Here is a 15354-nt window from a genome sequence, read left to right on the forward strand (position 1 = left end):
ACAACCGCCACCTGCAGCAGGTTAGGCTTACAGGAGCCAGATAGAGGGAGAGGGAAAGCCAAGGAGGGAGGGAGGGAGGGAGAGAGTGTGTGTGTGTGTCCGTGTGCTGCGCGGGGGAGGGGCGGGGGACCGAAAGGGGAGATGCTGCGATCCATCTGTCTCCTCAATTTGCAGAACATCACGCCTTGCGGACAGATAAAAGTCCTGTGCCCAGAAATACTCCCCAAGAGGGGCCTCTCTCCAGCCCAATAAGGGCATCTCGCTGGCCCGCACAGGCGGATTTCCAAAAGGGAAATTGCATTAACGCAGAACTGGCTGCAAGAGCTCCTCTCCGCGCTCGGCTCTCATGGATTAGCAAGTGAGAGGAGTTGGAGCCTGAGCCGCGAGCGCCCTGCATGATAATGACGCGGAGCCCCCGCCCGCCCCCGGCCAGTCCGGGCGCCCAGAGGTGGAGCCCAGAGCATCTCCCCGCGGCTCGGGGTCCTTCTCCCGGAGTCCGGCCGCCCCGCCGGAGCCCCAGCGCCCCCGCTCCGGGCCTGGCGCTGTCACCACCGAGAGTCGCCTGCGAGGCGAGGCAGGTGCTCGGCGCGCATCTGCTCCCCGAGCGGCCGGAGCGCCGCGGGGCCGGGCTCAGCCCGGGGATGCGGGGCGCGTGGAGCCCGGTCCCAGCCGCGCCGCCCCCGCCCCTCCCGCCACCGCCGCGGCGACTCCGCACCGCCAAGCCGAGGGGCCGCGGGGAGGAGGAGGAGGAGGAAGAGGCGGCGGCCGCTGCGGGCGCCCCCGGCAGCCCGGCCCCAGCGCCCAGCGCCCGGCGCTGATGCGGCGGAGGCGGCGGCGGCTCACGTTGCAAAACCACCTGTTCGATCCGAAGGGAGCGCCCCCAGCCTCCCACCCCGGTTCTCTCCGCCGTGCAGGGGACACCTCTCCGCTTCCCTCCAAGATCCTCTTAAAAAAAAAAAATAAATAAATAAATAAAATAGAGCGAGTGTGTATCCAGGGAGAAGATGGAAATTGAAGTCCGTCCATGCAACTTCCCTCTCCCAGACACTTGAGACCACGCGCATACACACACACACACACACACACACACACACACACACACACACACGGCACACAGCACACGCGCCCCGGGGGGAACGCGGGACCCCCGCGCGCGCAGCCCGCTCTCCGCGATGCACCCCAACCCGCCGCGGCGCCCGCCGGGCCCGGGGCCGCGCATCCTCCGCGCCCGCCTGGGACGCCGACCGGGTGCGGGGAGGGAGGGTCTGCGGACGCGGCCGTGGACCGCAGCCGCCGCCGAGAGGAGAGGGGGACGCCGAGGGGGGACATCGGGGACCGAAGCCGGGAAAAGTGCCCACGGGCGGCCCCCGCCCGCACTTACCGATGTGGATGATCGAATCCGCACTCCCCGCGTCCCAGGTTCGAGACCACCACATGGACAACACCAAGAACCAGGGGAAAACTTCCATCTCCTCCTCCTCGGCGGCTGGTTTCCTTTTTTTTTTTCTTCTTTTTTTTCACAGAGGATTTCCTTTCGAGATGATGGGAACACACACACACAGTGCAAAGAGTTGGAGGTCACGGTGGAGTTGAGCGCAGCTTTTGCTTTCCTTCCCCCCAAAAAATTATTCCTGCAGCTGCCAGAGCCAAAGCCTTGAATCAGTCGCCGAAGAAGAGGAAGGCAGGGCGAGTACGAGCGAAAGAGCTCAGCCCAAGGAATCCTCCTTCGCCAAGCCGTGTCACTTAGAAGGGAATGTTGGCATCGCCGGAGTTGTTTGCAGTTTTGGGCTTTTCTTTAAAAAAAAAAAAAAAAAGAAAAAGAAAAAGAAGAAGAAAAAAAAAAATGTATCCAGCCCCGGCTGCACCCGGGCAGGGGAGAGGCTGCAGCTCAGACCTGGCCCATCGCGGCGCCGGGCCCGGATCTCTCGCGTCCCGGCTCCGCTGCAACTTCCAGCAGACCCACCCCCTCCTCCGGCCGGATGTCCCCTCCCCCGCCCCGGCCAAAAAGCACGGCCCCCCCTCGGCCCCTCGGCCCGCAGGGCCCCGCAGAGAAGCACTTGTCTCCGTTGCCAAAACCAAATCGAAGTGGAAAGGAAAGATCGGGAGATTCCTTCCGAGCGGAGCTGCCAGGCTCTCCAAGCAGGGATGGGGGGGAGAGGGGGGTGAGAGTGAGCGGGGAGCCTCTCCAAGAGGGAAGGAAAAGTGAACTTGAAGGTAATGCAGATAGTGATGCAGAGAAAATCCGGTTCCTGCGCGGAGCTCGGCGAGGCGGGCCCGGGCGGCGATGGCTCGGGCGCGGTTGGCGGGGGAGCCGCTGGGCGCGGGCAGCGGGCGGCGGGCGGGCGGGCGGAGGGAGCCGCGGCGGCGGCTGCAGGATGCTCTCGGAGCGGTTCGCCTGGCGGGATGCAGGGGAAGCGAGGAGAGCGCGAGCTGGGCAGCTTCTTCTTAGGCACCGGCCCCGCTGTTGCCTAGAAATGGATCACCTAAGGCTGGGAGAGCCAGCGAGCCTGCGAGAGAGCGGAGCTGCCAGGCGGAGAGAGGGGGAAACCGAGAGAGGAAGAGCTTCTCTCTAATAACCACCTCCTCCTCCCCCTATCTGCAATACAAGGCAGAAACAAAATAGTGCTCTCATTTCCCCTGGAATCTTCAACCGGGACTGGAGGGGAGGGAAAAGCAGGACTCTGGGAGAAGAAACGTTGAAGCCTTAAAAAAAAAAAAGGAAAAAAAAAAAAGAGAAAAAAAACAAGGTTAAAGGCAACCTAAAAAGCCACCCCACTTATTTAACCTTGCTGTTGCTGTTCTCCAACAGGTATTCGACTTTTTCTAGTCAGTGCCTGGAATTAGTCGCATTAGTTTAAAAACAAATTAGGGACACCTGGTCACTAAGGGAGCTGAGACCTAGAAAGCTTTTAATGAGATTTCAATTATAAAGTTATAAAAAGGAGAGGACGTGCTAATTACCTTTTATACAATGTGGGGTTTGTGGGTTTTTGTGGGGGTTTTTTCCTGTCTCTAGTGTATTTTTTAGGAATTCGGGATACAGAAAGGATAAAAAAAGATCTTGAAATAAAAGATATAATAATTAAATAAAACTGAAATACATGCTTCAGGGAAGCATTTGATCAAAATATTACATTTAGTAGCTTGATAACAGATTAGTTACATAAATTAAGAATAAGGAAATGTGTTGTTTCTCCATGGAGAGAGCTGAGAAAGAAAGTACTGAATGACAGCATTCCAATCCTGAAATGAAAGAATTTTCTGTAAGTTTGTTCCTTGAAATAAAATTCTGAGGATTGTGACTGCTCTTCTTCTAAAGATTAACATATCCATCTGGCTAAATTTCAGGTTAACACAACCAAGAGACTAGTTGAGACCAGGCACCATCATCATTATTAATATTTTTATTATCATTATTATTATTATTATTTCAGTTATGTTTGGAATTCTTTGGGAATGTTGCTACTTGGGATGTTTGCATGTCAAACTCCTCAAACAACCTTTCAGAGCCCTCTCTTGCCCTCAAGCTTGGCCAACTTTTCTTCTTGCTCTCTCACTTGAGTCCTTCTCTCAGTCTAGTCTGGCGAATTGAGCTATTGTTTCTCCAAACACAATTGAGTGTTCTTATCTCCGTGACATGCTTCTTTCACTCATCCTGTGCATTATTTCCCTGAACATCCCAGAAAGTGTTGTGCTTCCATGTTGTAATTTATGTCAGTAGTAATGTTGGAAGGCATTTATTCATCCTCCCAATCATTCTCCTCTAACACTTCCTTTGTTCAAATTCATTTTGCCTGTGAAGTTGCACACAATGTTGTAATATGACATAAACCCACCCTCTGCTGTGCTCTTCTAGCATATTCTACCTTTGTATTTCCATGGGCCTCCTCCTGAATGAGATAATCAAGGCCTCTACAGTGAGCACCATAGCTTATTCTCATTTTATTCACTGTGCCATTTACACAGAGTCCCTTGGTTGACTGAAATTTCATTGTTGACTTGAAATGCATCGCTTCCTTCTGATTTTGTCATAAAGCAGTGCTTCCAAGAAGACATCATTGATTACCACCTCACAATTTTGATCATTTCTTTATCTCTTTTTGTCATTAGTACACCTAGACTCAGTATTGATTGTATTCAGATTGCTGTTGGTGTCATTTTAATTTTCAAAGGGTTCCATTGCAATTTCATGGATTATATTTTGTTGGTACAGATAATGAATCTTTGACAGAATGGATGTATCTCCCCATAGCTTGCTTCTATAATATTATTCACAAGCATGTTTTAAAAATCGATGAGTCACTATGTGCTCTATCAAGGAAAAAAATATGAAATAGTTGTTAACATGGATAGAACACTATACTATCTTAGAGTCAGTGAACTAGGAAGAACTTCAAAGCATTAGCTGGTCCAGACATGGCATAACAAATGTCATTCCTGGAGCCAGCTAAATATAATCAATTCAGACGATCTTCTCTCTTGGAAATCTGTTCTAGCATAGTACAAGCAAAACATTTTCATTATCCCCCAATCCTCCCATTTAGTGGTTCTCAAAGGTAGCTTCAATTTGGAATAACCTGAGAAACTTTTCACAAAAATCACTTCAAGCTAATTTAATCAAAATACTGGATTTGGAGGCCTGTCCAACATGTTTTACATGACTCTAACGTGAAGCTATAGTTCAGAAGCTCTGTTATAACACTCAAACGTGTAAATGAATCTGAGTGACACATCACAAAATATCTTAAGGCATCATGAACCATGAGATACAGATTTCCAAAAGTAACACAAGAAAGTCAATGCAAAATTAAATCAGTGGCTTATTGATTTGCATTTTAAGAATATCAATCAATCATTTCAAAGTCCAAATAATTTCTGTACCCAATGAGAGCTAATTAATAGTTTTTGTATGGGATATAGGTTTAAACACATTTTAACAAATTATGTGTTAACTATATTTTTCACTATTTTAGAAAATTGCATGTTGTGATATATTAGTTAGCTACAAAGTTTTTAATGTGTAAGTTAGATGTTAAGTTCCAGAGGGAAAAGAATAACAAGTTTACTGGATGCACTTTCATAGAGGCATTTTTATGAAGGCTATCTTATTAGTCTAATTAAGGCTGCTTAGCTGAAGTTCAAACATTATCACATGGAAATGGTTGCTGAATCTGGCTCGCTGCAATGAAATTCAAAACTTTTTGACAGTCTAACATTTTGGGGAAATCAGCCTTCATTCATTAAAGTTTCACACCCAATGATTAATTTTTTTAAATTAAAATGTAAGTGAACCACAGTTCATGAATTTATTCCTCCTATGTGAAGACTATCACTTCATTTGGGCATTAGTTATGATATGCGCATCAATAATTTGAAGAAATGGTAGATCATATGAGCAGTTTTAAGGTATAAAACATAATGATTAATTTTACAGAAAAAAATTGGGGGAATATTAATTTGGATTTTTGAAGGGACATACACATGCAGGCTCTTTTAATCATGTACAGTGTACTTTGTGTAAAGAAACAATCTAATGAAAATCCTTGGAACATATAATTTTTTCACTTTCACTTTTAGAAACTAAAAAAAACTAAAAAACAAACAAACAAACAAAAAACACTAATGCCTGAACTTTAAATATCATATTCTCACTGAATATTATAAAAGTCATAAGTCACCTTGTATTAGTTAATTTTAAAGGATTCTTCAATAATATTCAATGATTCAGAGATTTACTCTCAGTATAAAAATCAGTTAATTTATGAGACAGCCCATATGAAAATTAGGGGAGAAAGTTAGCTTTGAAAAGAATACAGGGGGAAAATAGAATCCAACGTATTTAATTCACTATACAGCAGGTCCTGCAGCACTGTGGTTTTGCGTAAGGTCATTTCTTTATAACATTGGTGGGAGGTGGGGGGTGGGAAATCAGCTCCAGACATGGCCTCTCTGCATTCGTTTTCATGTCCAGGTGCAAGTGGGTTCTGTCTAGGTACTCTGGTTTCCTTCCATGTCCCAAAGATGTGCACATTACGTGAACTGACATATCTAAATTGTCCCAGTGTCAGTGAGTGTGGGAATGACTAACCTGCCAGAATAGATTCTTGTTGCCCTCAACCCTGAACTGGAATAAGCAATTTGGAAGATAATTACGTATCTTACTTATTTTTATTATTCTTTCTTAAATGTAATATAGCTCACATTTACTTCAAGATTTAATATTAGTTTTTAGGATCTCATTTAGAAGTTTGGAGATGTTTTTGTGACCGGAAATATGCCATAGCAACAAAACTCTTGTTTATATCAAGTAGCCCTTGGCAAAATTGGTTACTTTATATGTCATTTCTTAAAGTCCCAGTTTTCAAAATCTATTGACAAAGTTAAGTGAGGACTTGGGGTGATTGTATCATTAGTATCGTAAATATGATTAGCCACACAAAAGATTCTAAGTGCATTACAACTTGAACATGAATATGAAAGGAAACTATAAGAGGACAATGACAGACTATATATATATATATATATATATATATATATATACAGACAATAACAAATTATGGCTGTAAAATTATAATTGAGATGTACATTTGCAAAGATTAAAAATATAAATTTATTTTCTTTTGGGGGCTAAAAGAACACCTTTTATACTTAGCAGATCACAGAAAGTAAGAACAAACTGGTACTTTAGGGCCTCTCTTACATAATGTCTGCTTTTCTAGAAAACAATGGGAAACTGAGTCTCAGAAGTTGTACTGTTTGTTGAAAGATTAGAAATTGCAAAACACATTTTTTTATTTGTATATATGCTTCAAGAAAATCATTAAATCACATATCCCTATGTAACATTCACATTGGGTATAGCCTGTCCTTTTTAATTTTTCTTTTCTGGGTCAACCTTGCACTGACTCACCACTTTCTACTCTATCAAACTATGTTAACTGTGACAATAGTGAAAATCTTTTCAGATAGGTGGTATCTTCCTTCCTTCCTTCCTTCCTGATTTCTCCCCTTCCACATTACTCCTAAATCCTCCCTTCCTTTCAAAGCTTTTCCTAAATTTGTAAGGCTGCAGACATCATGCATTCTAAATACAAAGTCTAACCATCTTCTGATTTTGTTTAACTATGAGCATTTTATCAAGTTCATCTATTCTTAGAATTAATGCAAGTGAAAACTTTGAATTTCAAAGTTTTTTCACTGTACATACATTAGCCACAATACTGAACTTTTGGGATAAAAAATGTAATTGTATATATGTACATATATAAATAAATAATTTTGTTCATCTTCTTGTTCAGACCTTTTATCTCCTCTGCCTGGATGTTGATATGGAATTTTTTGGAGAATATTAATAAATATCAAGCAATTGGTAAATGAAGGTCAGATCATTTCTTGTAACCCAACAGGGACACTTTGTTGAGGTTGGCCCCTCATTACATTATATCCTGTCCCCACAAGATGGCAGCCATGCTTGATGTAGATTTAATCAGCTAACTTTTTACATGTCTCAGTACTTAACAGTTTACCAGAGTATTGTTATCCCATATGAATCAAATGACTATATTTAAGCAAAAGATATTTTAAGTGATTTATTTTAGACAACTTTATCTTCTGAAGTTTTATTTCTTCTGAAACTTTCACGTAGGAATAATAACTACCTATTATCACAGTCTTACAATATTTGCTTTATTCACATCACTGAATTCATCAGTTACTTAGGAATTAAGTATTACTAGAACAATTTTTAATAATATGCCACTCAATCCTATGGCAAAGGGTAATTTGAACACTGGGACATTATTATGTGATTCAAATTTTAAATTTGAAAAAATGAGGTTAATTTAACTATTCTATGTTTCTCAAGTGAAAATATTTTAGATATCTTGAGTTAAGGAACTGCATTTGGCCATGGAAGGTTAAAAGTGTCTAACAATTATGGGATTGATTCCTCTAGAGTGGCATTATCACTTAAGGCAAATGTGTAACAGGTCAAAAGCAAAAAGAAAGACATAATGCCAAATATAGTGAATTTCAATTATAATTTAACCCTTAAAGATCATATTTTATTATCTTCCTGCAATTAACAATTTTAATTATGGAATTAACTATTTCTTTTGAAATCTCTTTCTCTAGGCACATGAGTAACTCAGATACAAAGTGTGCTTATGTGTTTGGTTGAAGATGTATTTTATAGCAGCAGATATCATTTTGGAAGTTTAAATAGAGAGAAAAATCATTTATATAAATACACATATTGACTTTAAAGGAGTTTTCAAAGTAGTAATAAAACTCTATAAACATTTAATTTCACTTCTTACTAGGAAGGGTAAATAATCAGTGTAGTCTCAAATACTGTAAATTATTTCTCATTGGTCCTGCAAGTTGGTGTTTAACTTTTATGAATAAATGAATGAAAAGATAAAATGAAAAACGTTAAATATTGGGGAATATTACTCATGCAGTATAAGGCAAGAGCATGTTGACGCACTTCAAAATAGAGAGATTATTAAGGTATCAAGTGATCTGTTTATGAGATTATCTGGTTAGTGTAGAAAAAATAGAAGATGTTTTACAAGAGTTCTTGGGACAATGACAATAAAAATTATCTTAGCCCTAGAAGTCCAATATTAATCTCTGCACAAATTTAACTTGACATATATCCACTATGGTTTATTTTACTTAAGATAATGCAGAGCCTAATTTTTATATTAAATATGATAAAATTTACCTAGAGTTTGCTAATAAAATTAATTATATTGTCAACACTTTAATTCTTTTACACTTTGCTTCTATATCACATTATAAAAATTCCATCAAGATAGAGTTGAACTATAAAGAATCAGATACAACAACATCAAATTTGTGAAAATATGATACAATTTTAAATTTTTAAAATGCGTAAACCATTGGAAATTTCTGAATTAGCATTTCCTTCTTGAGTATTACAGATTACTTTGTTCTGGAAAGAAAGAGATTTAGTGGCCACATCAGATTGCAAAGTGCTAGATAGATTTTTCTTCTTTTAGAGACTAATCGTACACATTAACATAATAAAAACTTGGAGAAATCACCTAGGAAACAAATTATTAACCTGTATTTAACCCAAACTATCTCAAATTTATATAATCATCAGTTCCCTTTTTTAATAAACAGAACAAGCATCCTTTGTTATACTGTTGCAATCCATTTTCATTTTTTCCAAAATAAAAACTTTTTGTTGAGTCCACCTCAGCTTTTCTTTATGGGTGTTCATATTAGCCAGCCAATTGCAAATTAGTTTACCAGTACACCATATCTGGGAAGAGATGCCATTTTTTGCTGTAAATAGGAATTTTTAAAAATCTGTTTTGCACTTCTATGATGAAGGAAAATGTATCATCATTCAATCATAAACAAAGTAAACTGAGTTCCAAAGAGTGGCAAAAATTTGATTTGAAAATATATAGATATATTCCTAAGAAACCAGAAACACTAATCAGAAAGGGTATATGCACCCCTATGTTCAAAGAAGCACAATTTACCATAGCTAAGATTTGGAAACAGCCTAAGTTCTCCTCAGCAGATGAGTGGATTAAAAAACTGTGGTACATCTACACAATGGAATACTATGCTGCTGTAAAAAGGAAGGAACTCCTACTATTTGCAACAGCATAGATGGAGCTGGAAAGCATTGTGCTAAGTGAAATAAGCCAGTCAGAGAAAGATAAATATCACATGATCTCACTCATCTGTGGATTATAATGAATAACATAAACTGATGAACAAAAACAGATCAAGAGAAAGAGAAGCATCAATCAGATGCTCAACCCTTAGAGAAAGTAGGGTAGGGTGTGGGTAAGGGAGAGAGATCAACCAAAGAACTTATATGCATGCATATAAGCATAACCGATGGATACAGACACTAGCTGGGTAAGGACATGAATGGGATGGGGTAGTAATGGTAGTATAAGGACACATATGTAATACCTTAATCAATTAAAAAAAACAAAAATAGATTCAATGGAAAAATACCTTTAAAAAAAACTTCCAAAGTTCACTTAAATATTAGGTCACCTATATAGCTTATATCTATTACAGGAACTTGAATTACTAATTTGACCTCACAAAGAAAAACTCAGAAGCAGATGATGAATTATACCAAAGAGTTAAGAAAGAAGGCCAATTATTTACAGCTCTTCCAGGACACAAAAGAGAAGTGAACAGTTCCCCACTCATTTTATGAGGTCAGCATTACTTCAATACCAAAACAAGCAAAAATACATGAATAACTACAGATTGGAAAGAGAGAGAGAGAGAGAAAAGCAGCTTTTGTTCTCAGATAACATGGTTGCCTATGTAAAAAATCTGGGGGGAAAAAATCATGAGAAACCTTCCTGAGACTAATAAGCAATTATATAGGAAGGCTGCAAAATATAAGGGTTATATACAAAAGTCAATTGATTTCCTAGACATCAGCAATGCACAAGTGGAATTTGAAGTTCAAAACACAATATTATTTATATAAGCACTAAAAAATCCTTCACTTGATGTTTATAGCAGTTTTATTCATAATTGCCAAAACTTAGAAGCTGGAAGGTGTTCTTCAGTAGGTGAATGAATAAATAATCTGTTGTATATCCAGACATCAGAATATTATTCAGGCTAAAAAGAAATGCACTATCATCAACCATGAAAAAACATGAGAAAACTTAAATGTGTTTCGCTAAGTGAAAGAAGCCACTCTGAAAGACTACATATTATACAACCCCAACTGTATGACAGTCTGGAAAAGGGCAAATTATGGAGAGAGTAAAAAATATCCATGGTTGCCTGGGGTTATCGGGAGAGAAGGATGAATAGGGGCACTGGAGGGACTTTTAGGATAGTGAACCTGTTCTCTATGATACTGCAATGGCTAATACATCTCACTTTACATGTGTCAAACCCATAGGATGTACAACAGTAAGAGAGAACCTCAATATAAAGTATGTACTTTGGGTAATTATTATGTGTCTATATATCGATAGGTTCATGCATTTTAACAAATACACCATTATGGTGTGGGTTGGATGTTGAGAGTTGGGGAGGCTACAGTTTTGTGTTGTTTTTTTAAAAAATATATTTTATTAATTTTTTACAGAGAGGAAGAGAGAGGGATAGAGAGTTAGAAACATCAATGAGAGAGAATCATCAATCAGCTGCCTCTTGCACACCCCCCACCGGGGATGTGCCTCAACCAAGGCACATGCCCTTGACTGGAATCGAACCTGGGACCTTTCAGTCTGCAGGCTGACACTCTATCCACTAAGACAAACCGGTTTTGGCTTCCCTTCAGTTTTGTTATGAACTTAAAACTGTTCTAAAAAAAATAATAAACTGTAGTAACTAAAAAATAATGGACAAAATATTTAAAAGGACACTTTACTAGAAAGATGAATGGCGAGTAAAGACCAAAAATATGTTCAATAATATTAGTCATTTAGGGAAATGCATATTAAAACAGAATTAGATATTTCTATATGAGAAAGACTCAATGATGTAGGACAATTAGAAATACTATATATTGCTAGTAGGAGGCAGAGCGGTAAAGCTATTGTGCATGCAGTTTAGCAGTTTCTTATAAAGTTAAATACAAAATCCATCAGACATAGTAATCTCACTATGTAGTTACCCAAGATTAATAGAAGCACATGTCCAAAGTTACACCTGTCTATGAATATTTATAGTTACTTCACAGGTAATTGATCAAAACTGGAAACAGCCCAAATATTTTTTTAAAAAAGCAACACAGTGAATACATATTGTTGTACATTTATACAGATTAATAATATTCAACAATAAGAAGGAACAAACTCCTGATACATGCAATAATATTGGTGAATCTCAAAAGCCTATAAGAAGAGAAAGAAGCCAGACAGGGAAGGCTGAGTGCTCTACAAGCTATGATCATTAATCTATAATCTATATAGAATATGTAATCTATTTATTAGAAGAGAAAACTATATAAAGATAAAATCAGAACATGGTTTCCAGAGGTAGAATGATAGATTTTATACAAAGAAACAAAATCCTTTGCAAAGGTGAAAGAAGATTAAAAAGTAAAAAATAAGATGTTGACTAATCATATTGTTGACTATATAGTATGATTACCAAAAATCAAGAATTATAATAACATCTAAAACAATGCTGTTAACTTATTGGACAAATGAAATATCTTTAAAACTCTAGTTATAGTGGAATGCTTACAAATTTTTATTTTTTTAAAAAAAAAACTTGTTTTAAGGCAACAAATTCATCTAAATTTTTGCAAAATTTTCTGTTAAATAAATTAGTAATATCGATAATATCTATTTTCTTTATCGTTTATTAATCTCAATACTTAAATCATCATTGAAAAAATAGAGACATGAAACAAGATTTCAACTTCATAATAAAAATAAATGGATGTTCCTGTTTTTCCAGGAGGGAGAGCTTCCCCATCCATCATATTTGTGGAATTATTAGGAACACGGAGTCTGAGATTTCTGTTTCCTAACTGCAGGCTGCAGGGTCAAGAAGTATTTGGGAAAATGGACCTTATACCTAAGGGAAGAAACCTCAGACATAACCTGGACAGTGTCCATTTGTCTTTATCTTCTTTTCCATACAAAATGATCATAGGAATTCACACAGTGAGTCTCTTTCTCTTTCTCACTTGTTTATTTCATCTGTAAAATCTTGCTTTTTCTTATCCCTCCATTGTCTCTTTTATCTAAAGGTCTTTTTTGGTCCTACCTCATATTTTAATAGAGCTTTAGAATTTTTATCTTTCTTTTTTTGAAAAAATTATGTCATGATGCTATTTAAATATTTTGAAGACATTTACAAACTAATTAAAATGTTCATTTTAAAATAAATATTGAAGTTGAATTTTTATTAGTCATAGGAAACCTCCTATGATCTTCTGATGGTGGGATCTCAACAATTATTTTCCTGTATCTTAGAAATATTTTTCCCGTATTAAAGTTGTTCAAGGCAAGGATTAAGGTGATTTTACTAACATAGTTAAACCATAGTTAGAATAAATATGTACAGAAAAAGAAAAATACTAATCAAGTTCTTTCAGATAAGAAAAGTTGTGCTAAAATATTAACCATATAAATTCTCTTTGTGCTTGCAGTTTTAGGTATTACAATTTTAATGGAATTGACTCAGTGTTCCCAAGTACCAGCTTCAATTTTATAAAAGTGTCCATTTGTTATCTGCCACTAAGTCCCCAAGGTTTAATTTAAAGTAGTACAACATATTAATTACTGAGGATGTTATTAGCACAACAGTAATATTATAAAATGTGAAAACAAGTTTCTAACGTTTTACTACTGCACACGTGGTGAGAGAGGATAGCTACCATTTCTAAATACGCAAATAAGTTAAAGCCTGATGCAATTCACAGAAGTGAAAAATATTGGTTTACCTTCCCAATATTTCTCATGTCACATATACTTACACTATGATCAAACTTTGTGAACATCATTATTTAAATCACTGTGGTTAGATGAGTATAGCAAAATAATCATCCATACCTCTGACAATTTTCACAGGTAAATAAAATAAAAGCAGAACTTATTTTTTTCTAGTCTGTTGGTAATAAAGTACCATATTTTTCGGACCATAAGACGCTCCGGACCATAAGACGCACCAGTTTTTAGAGAAGAGAAATGAAGAAAAAAAGATTCTGAAACAAATAGTGTCCTAAAATATTTTATGTGCATTAAAACACAACATCACAGTCATAAACACATGTAATCAACCCTGTAAAGTAAACAGCAGCATTTAGAACCATTTTAGAGCCGGGCAAGCACACAGAGACCACACAGAGCCGGGCAAGTAAAAAAACTTTTTTTTTAAAGTATATGTGTAGGCTATATTTGGACCATAAGACGCAGGGACTTTTTCCCCCCACTTCTGGGGGGAAAAAAGTGCGTCTTATGGTCCGAAAAATACTGTAATGCCTCTGCATGTAGCTGGGGTTTATTTTTTTTCAGTGGCCAGACTTAACCCTAAGCAGGGTCAAAGTCGGCAGGCATTTACCATTGCAAGGCTGTACCTGAAGCTCCCTTACCAGGTGGTTACTATAACTGATAGTCACTAATCTCAGGATCATTTTGTTGAGTAAAATAACTATCTTCTACTAAAATAAAACTTAATCACCTAGGATAAGTAATATAATTCCAAATTGGGCTTTGGTTCCGTGGTAGTCAGCTGAAATCAATTATCCAAAATTAAGAACCAGTAGAGTGTTTTCGTTGTTGTTAAAATAAATAAATAAATAAATAAATAAATAAATAAATAAATAAATAACTAACTCTTGAGGCAGGGAGCAGACACTAATGGACCAGAGAGTAAATTAGTTGTCAACATGAAGAATCTGGGTATTTAAAAGGTATGGAAAAGCACCAACTATAAAATTTCCCTCTTTCTCAATTTTTCTAAGGTTAACACGACTGGGAAAGTTCGGAAGAGATTTATACTGGGCTTGGAAATAAAATCAGTATACTAAAGTCCCTGTTTAATCCAGTCAGTGAGCTTATGCAGTGCGCCCCATTTAGAAATGCAGATTCAGGCTCAGGCTTCTACCCTGTTTCCCCGAAAATAAGACAGTGTCTTATATTAATTTTTGCTCCCAAAGATACGCTAGGTCTTATATTTCAGGGGATGTCTTATTTTTCCATGAAGAAGAATACGGCACACATTTATTGTTAAATGAAAATAAAGGAAATTTATTACCTGTATACGGTACGGTAGTATGGTAGTTGTCAACACAAACCAGACAAACTGTGAATCCTACAGTATCAAGAATTTACTCACTTATTCAATGACAACCATGTCATCATCTTCTGGAACATCATCATAACAATCCAATTCCTGAATTTCCTGGTGAATTTCTTGTGACTCCATTTCTTTCAGAATCAGTGGACCAAATCTCATGTTTAGTTAGGGGAGGGGCCTTATGTTGGTGGGGGGGAGGGAATGCCTTACATTTCACTCAGAAGGAAACCTGTAAGTAGGTCTTATTTTCGGAGGATGTCTTATTTTCGGGGAAACACGGTATCAGTGATCAGGAGTGTTAGGGGAACAGCATAACGCTACTGTTAACCTGGAGCGGCCTGAAAGTTCTGCCCTTCGTGGGAAGCACACAAAACCCATTCATCGGGGGAGTGAATGAAGAATAATGAGCCTAACAGCACGGGGCCAGGAAAAGCAGCGATTACATCTTCATAGCTCGGTGAGGCCTCGCATCACAGTGTTAACAAGCATGAGCCATGCTCCTGGGTGACAGAAGCGACCCCGTTGCCTCAGCTGACAGCCGACCCTTTGGCCTATTTTTCAATGTGT

At 38.6% G+C, this 15354-nt stretch overlaps 1 protein-coding gene across 1 annotated transcript in view; it reads right to left on the reverse strand.

Annotated features, from left to right (window-relative positions):
* Positions 1-1933, reverse strand: part of GRID2 (glutamate ionotropic receptor delta type subunit 2) — a 1260684-nt gene extending 1258751 nt beyond the window's left edge. The window contains exon 1 of the mRNA XM_036411398.2: positions 1382-1933. Within this exon, the coding sequence (XP_036267291.1) occupies positions 1382-1469 (88 nt within the window). The 5' untranslated portion in view covers positions 1470-1933. The remainder of the gene's footprint in view (positions 1-1381) is intronic.
* Positions 1934-15354: the final 13421 nt, after the last annotated feature.

Source organism: Pipistrellus kuhlii, unplaced genomic scaffold, assembly GCF_014108245.1.
Source record: "Pipistrellus kuhlii isolate mPipKuh1 unplaced genomic scaffold, mPipKuh1.p scaffold_m20_p_1, whole genome shotgun sequence".
Lineage (NCBI taxonomy): Eukaryota > Metazoa > Chordata > Mammalia > Chiroptera > Vespertilionidae > Pipistrellus > Pipistrellus kuhlii.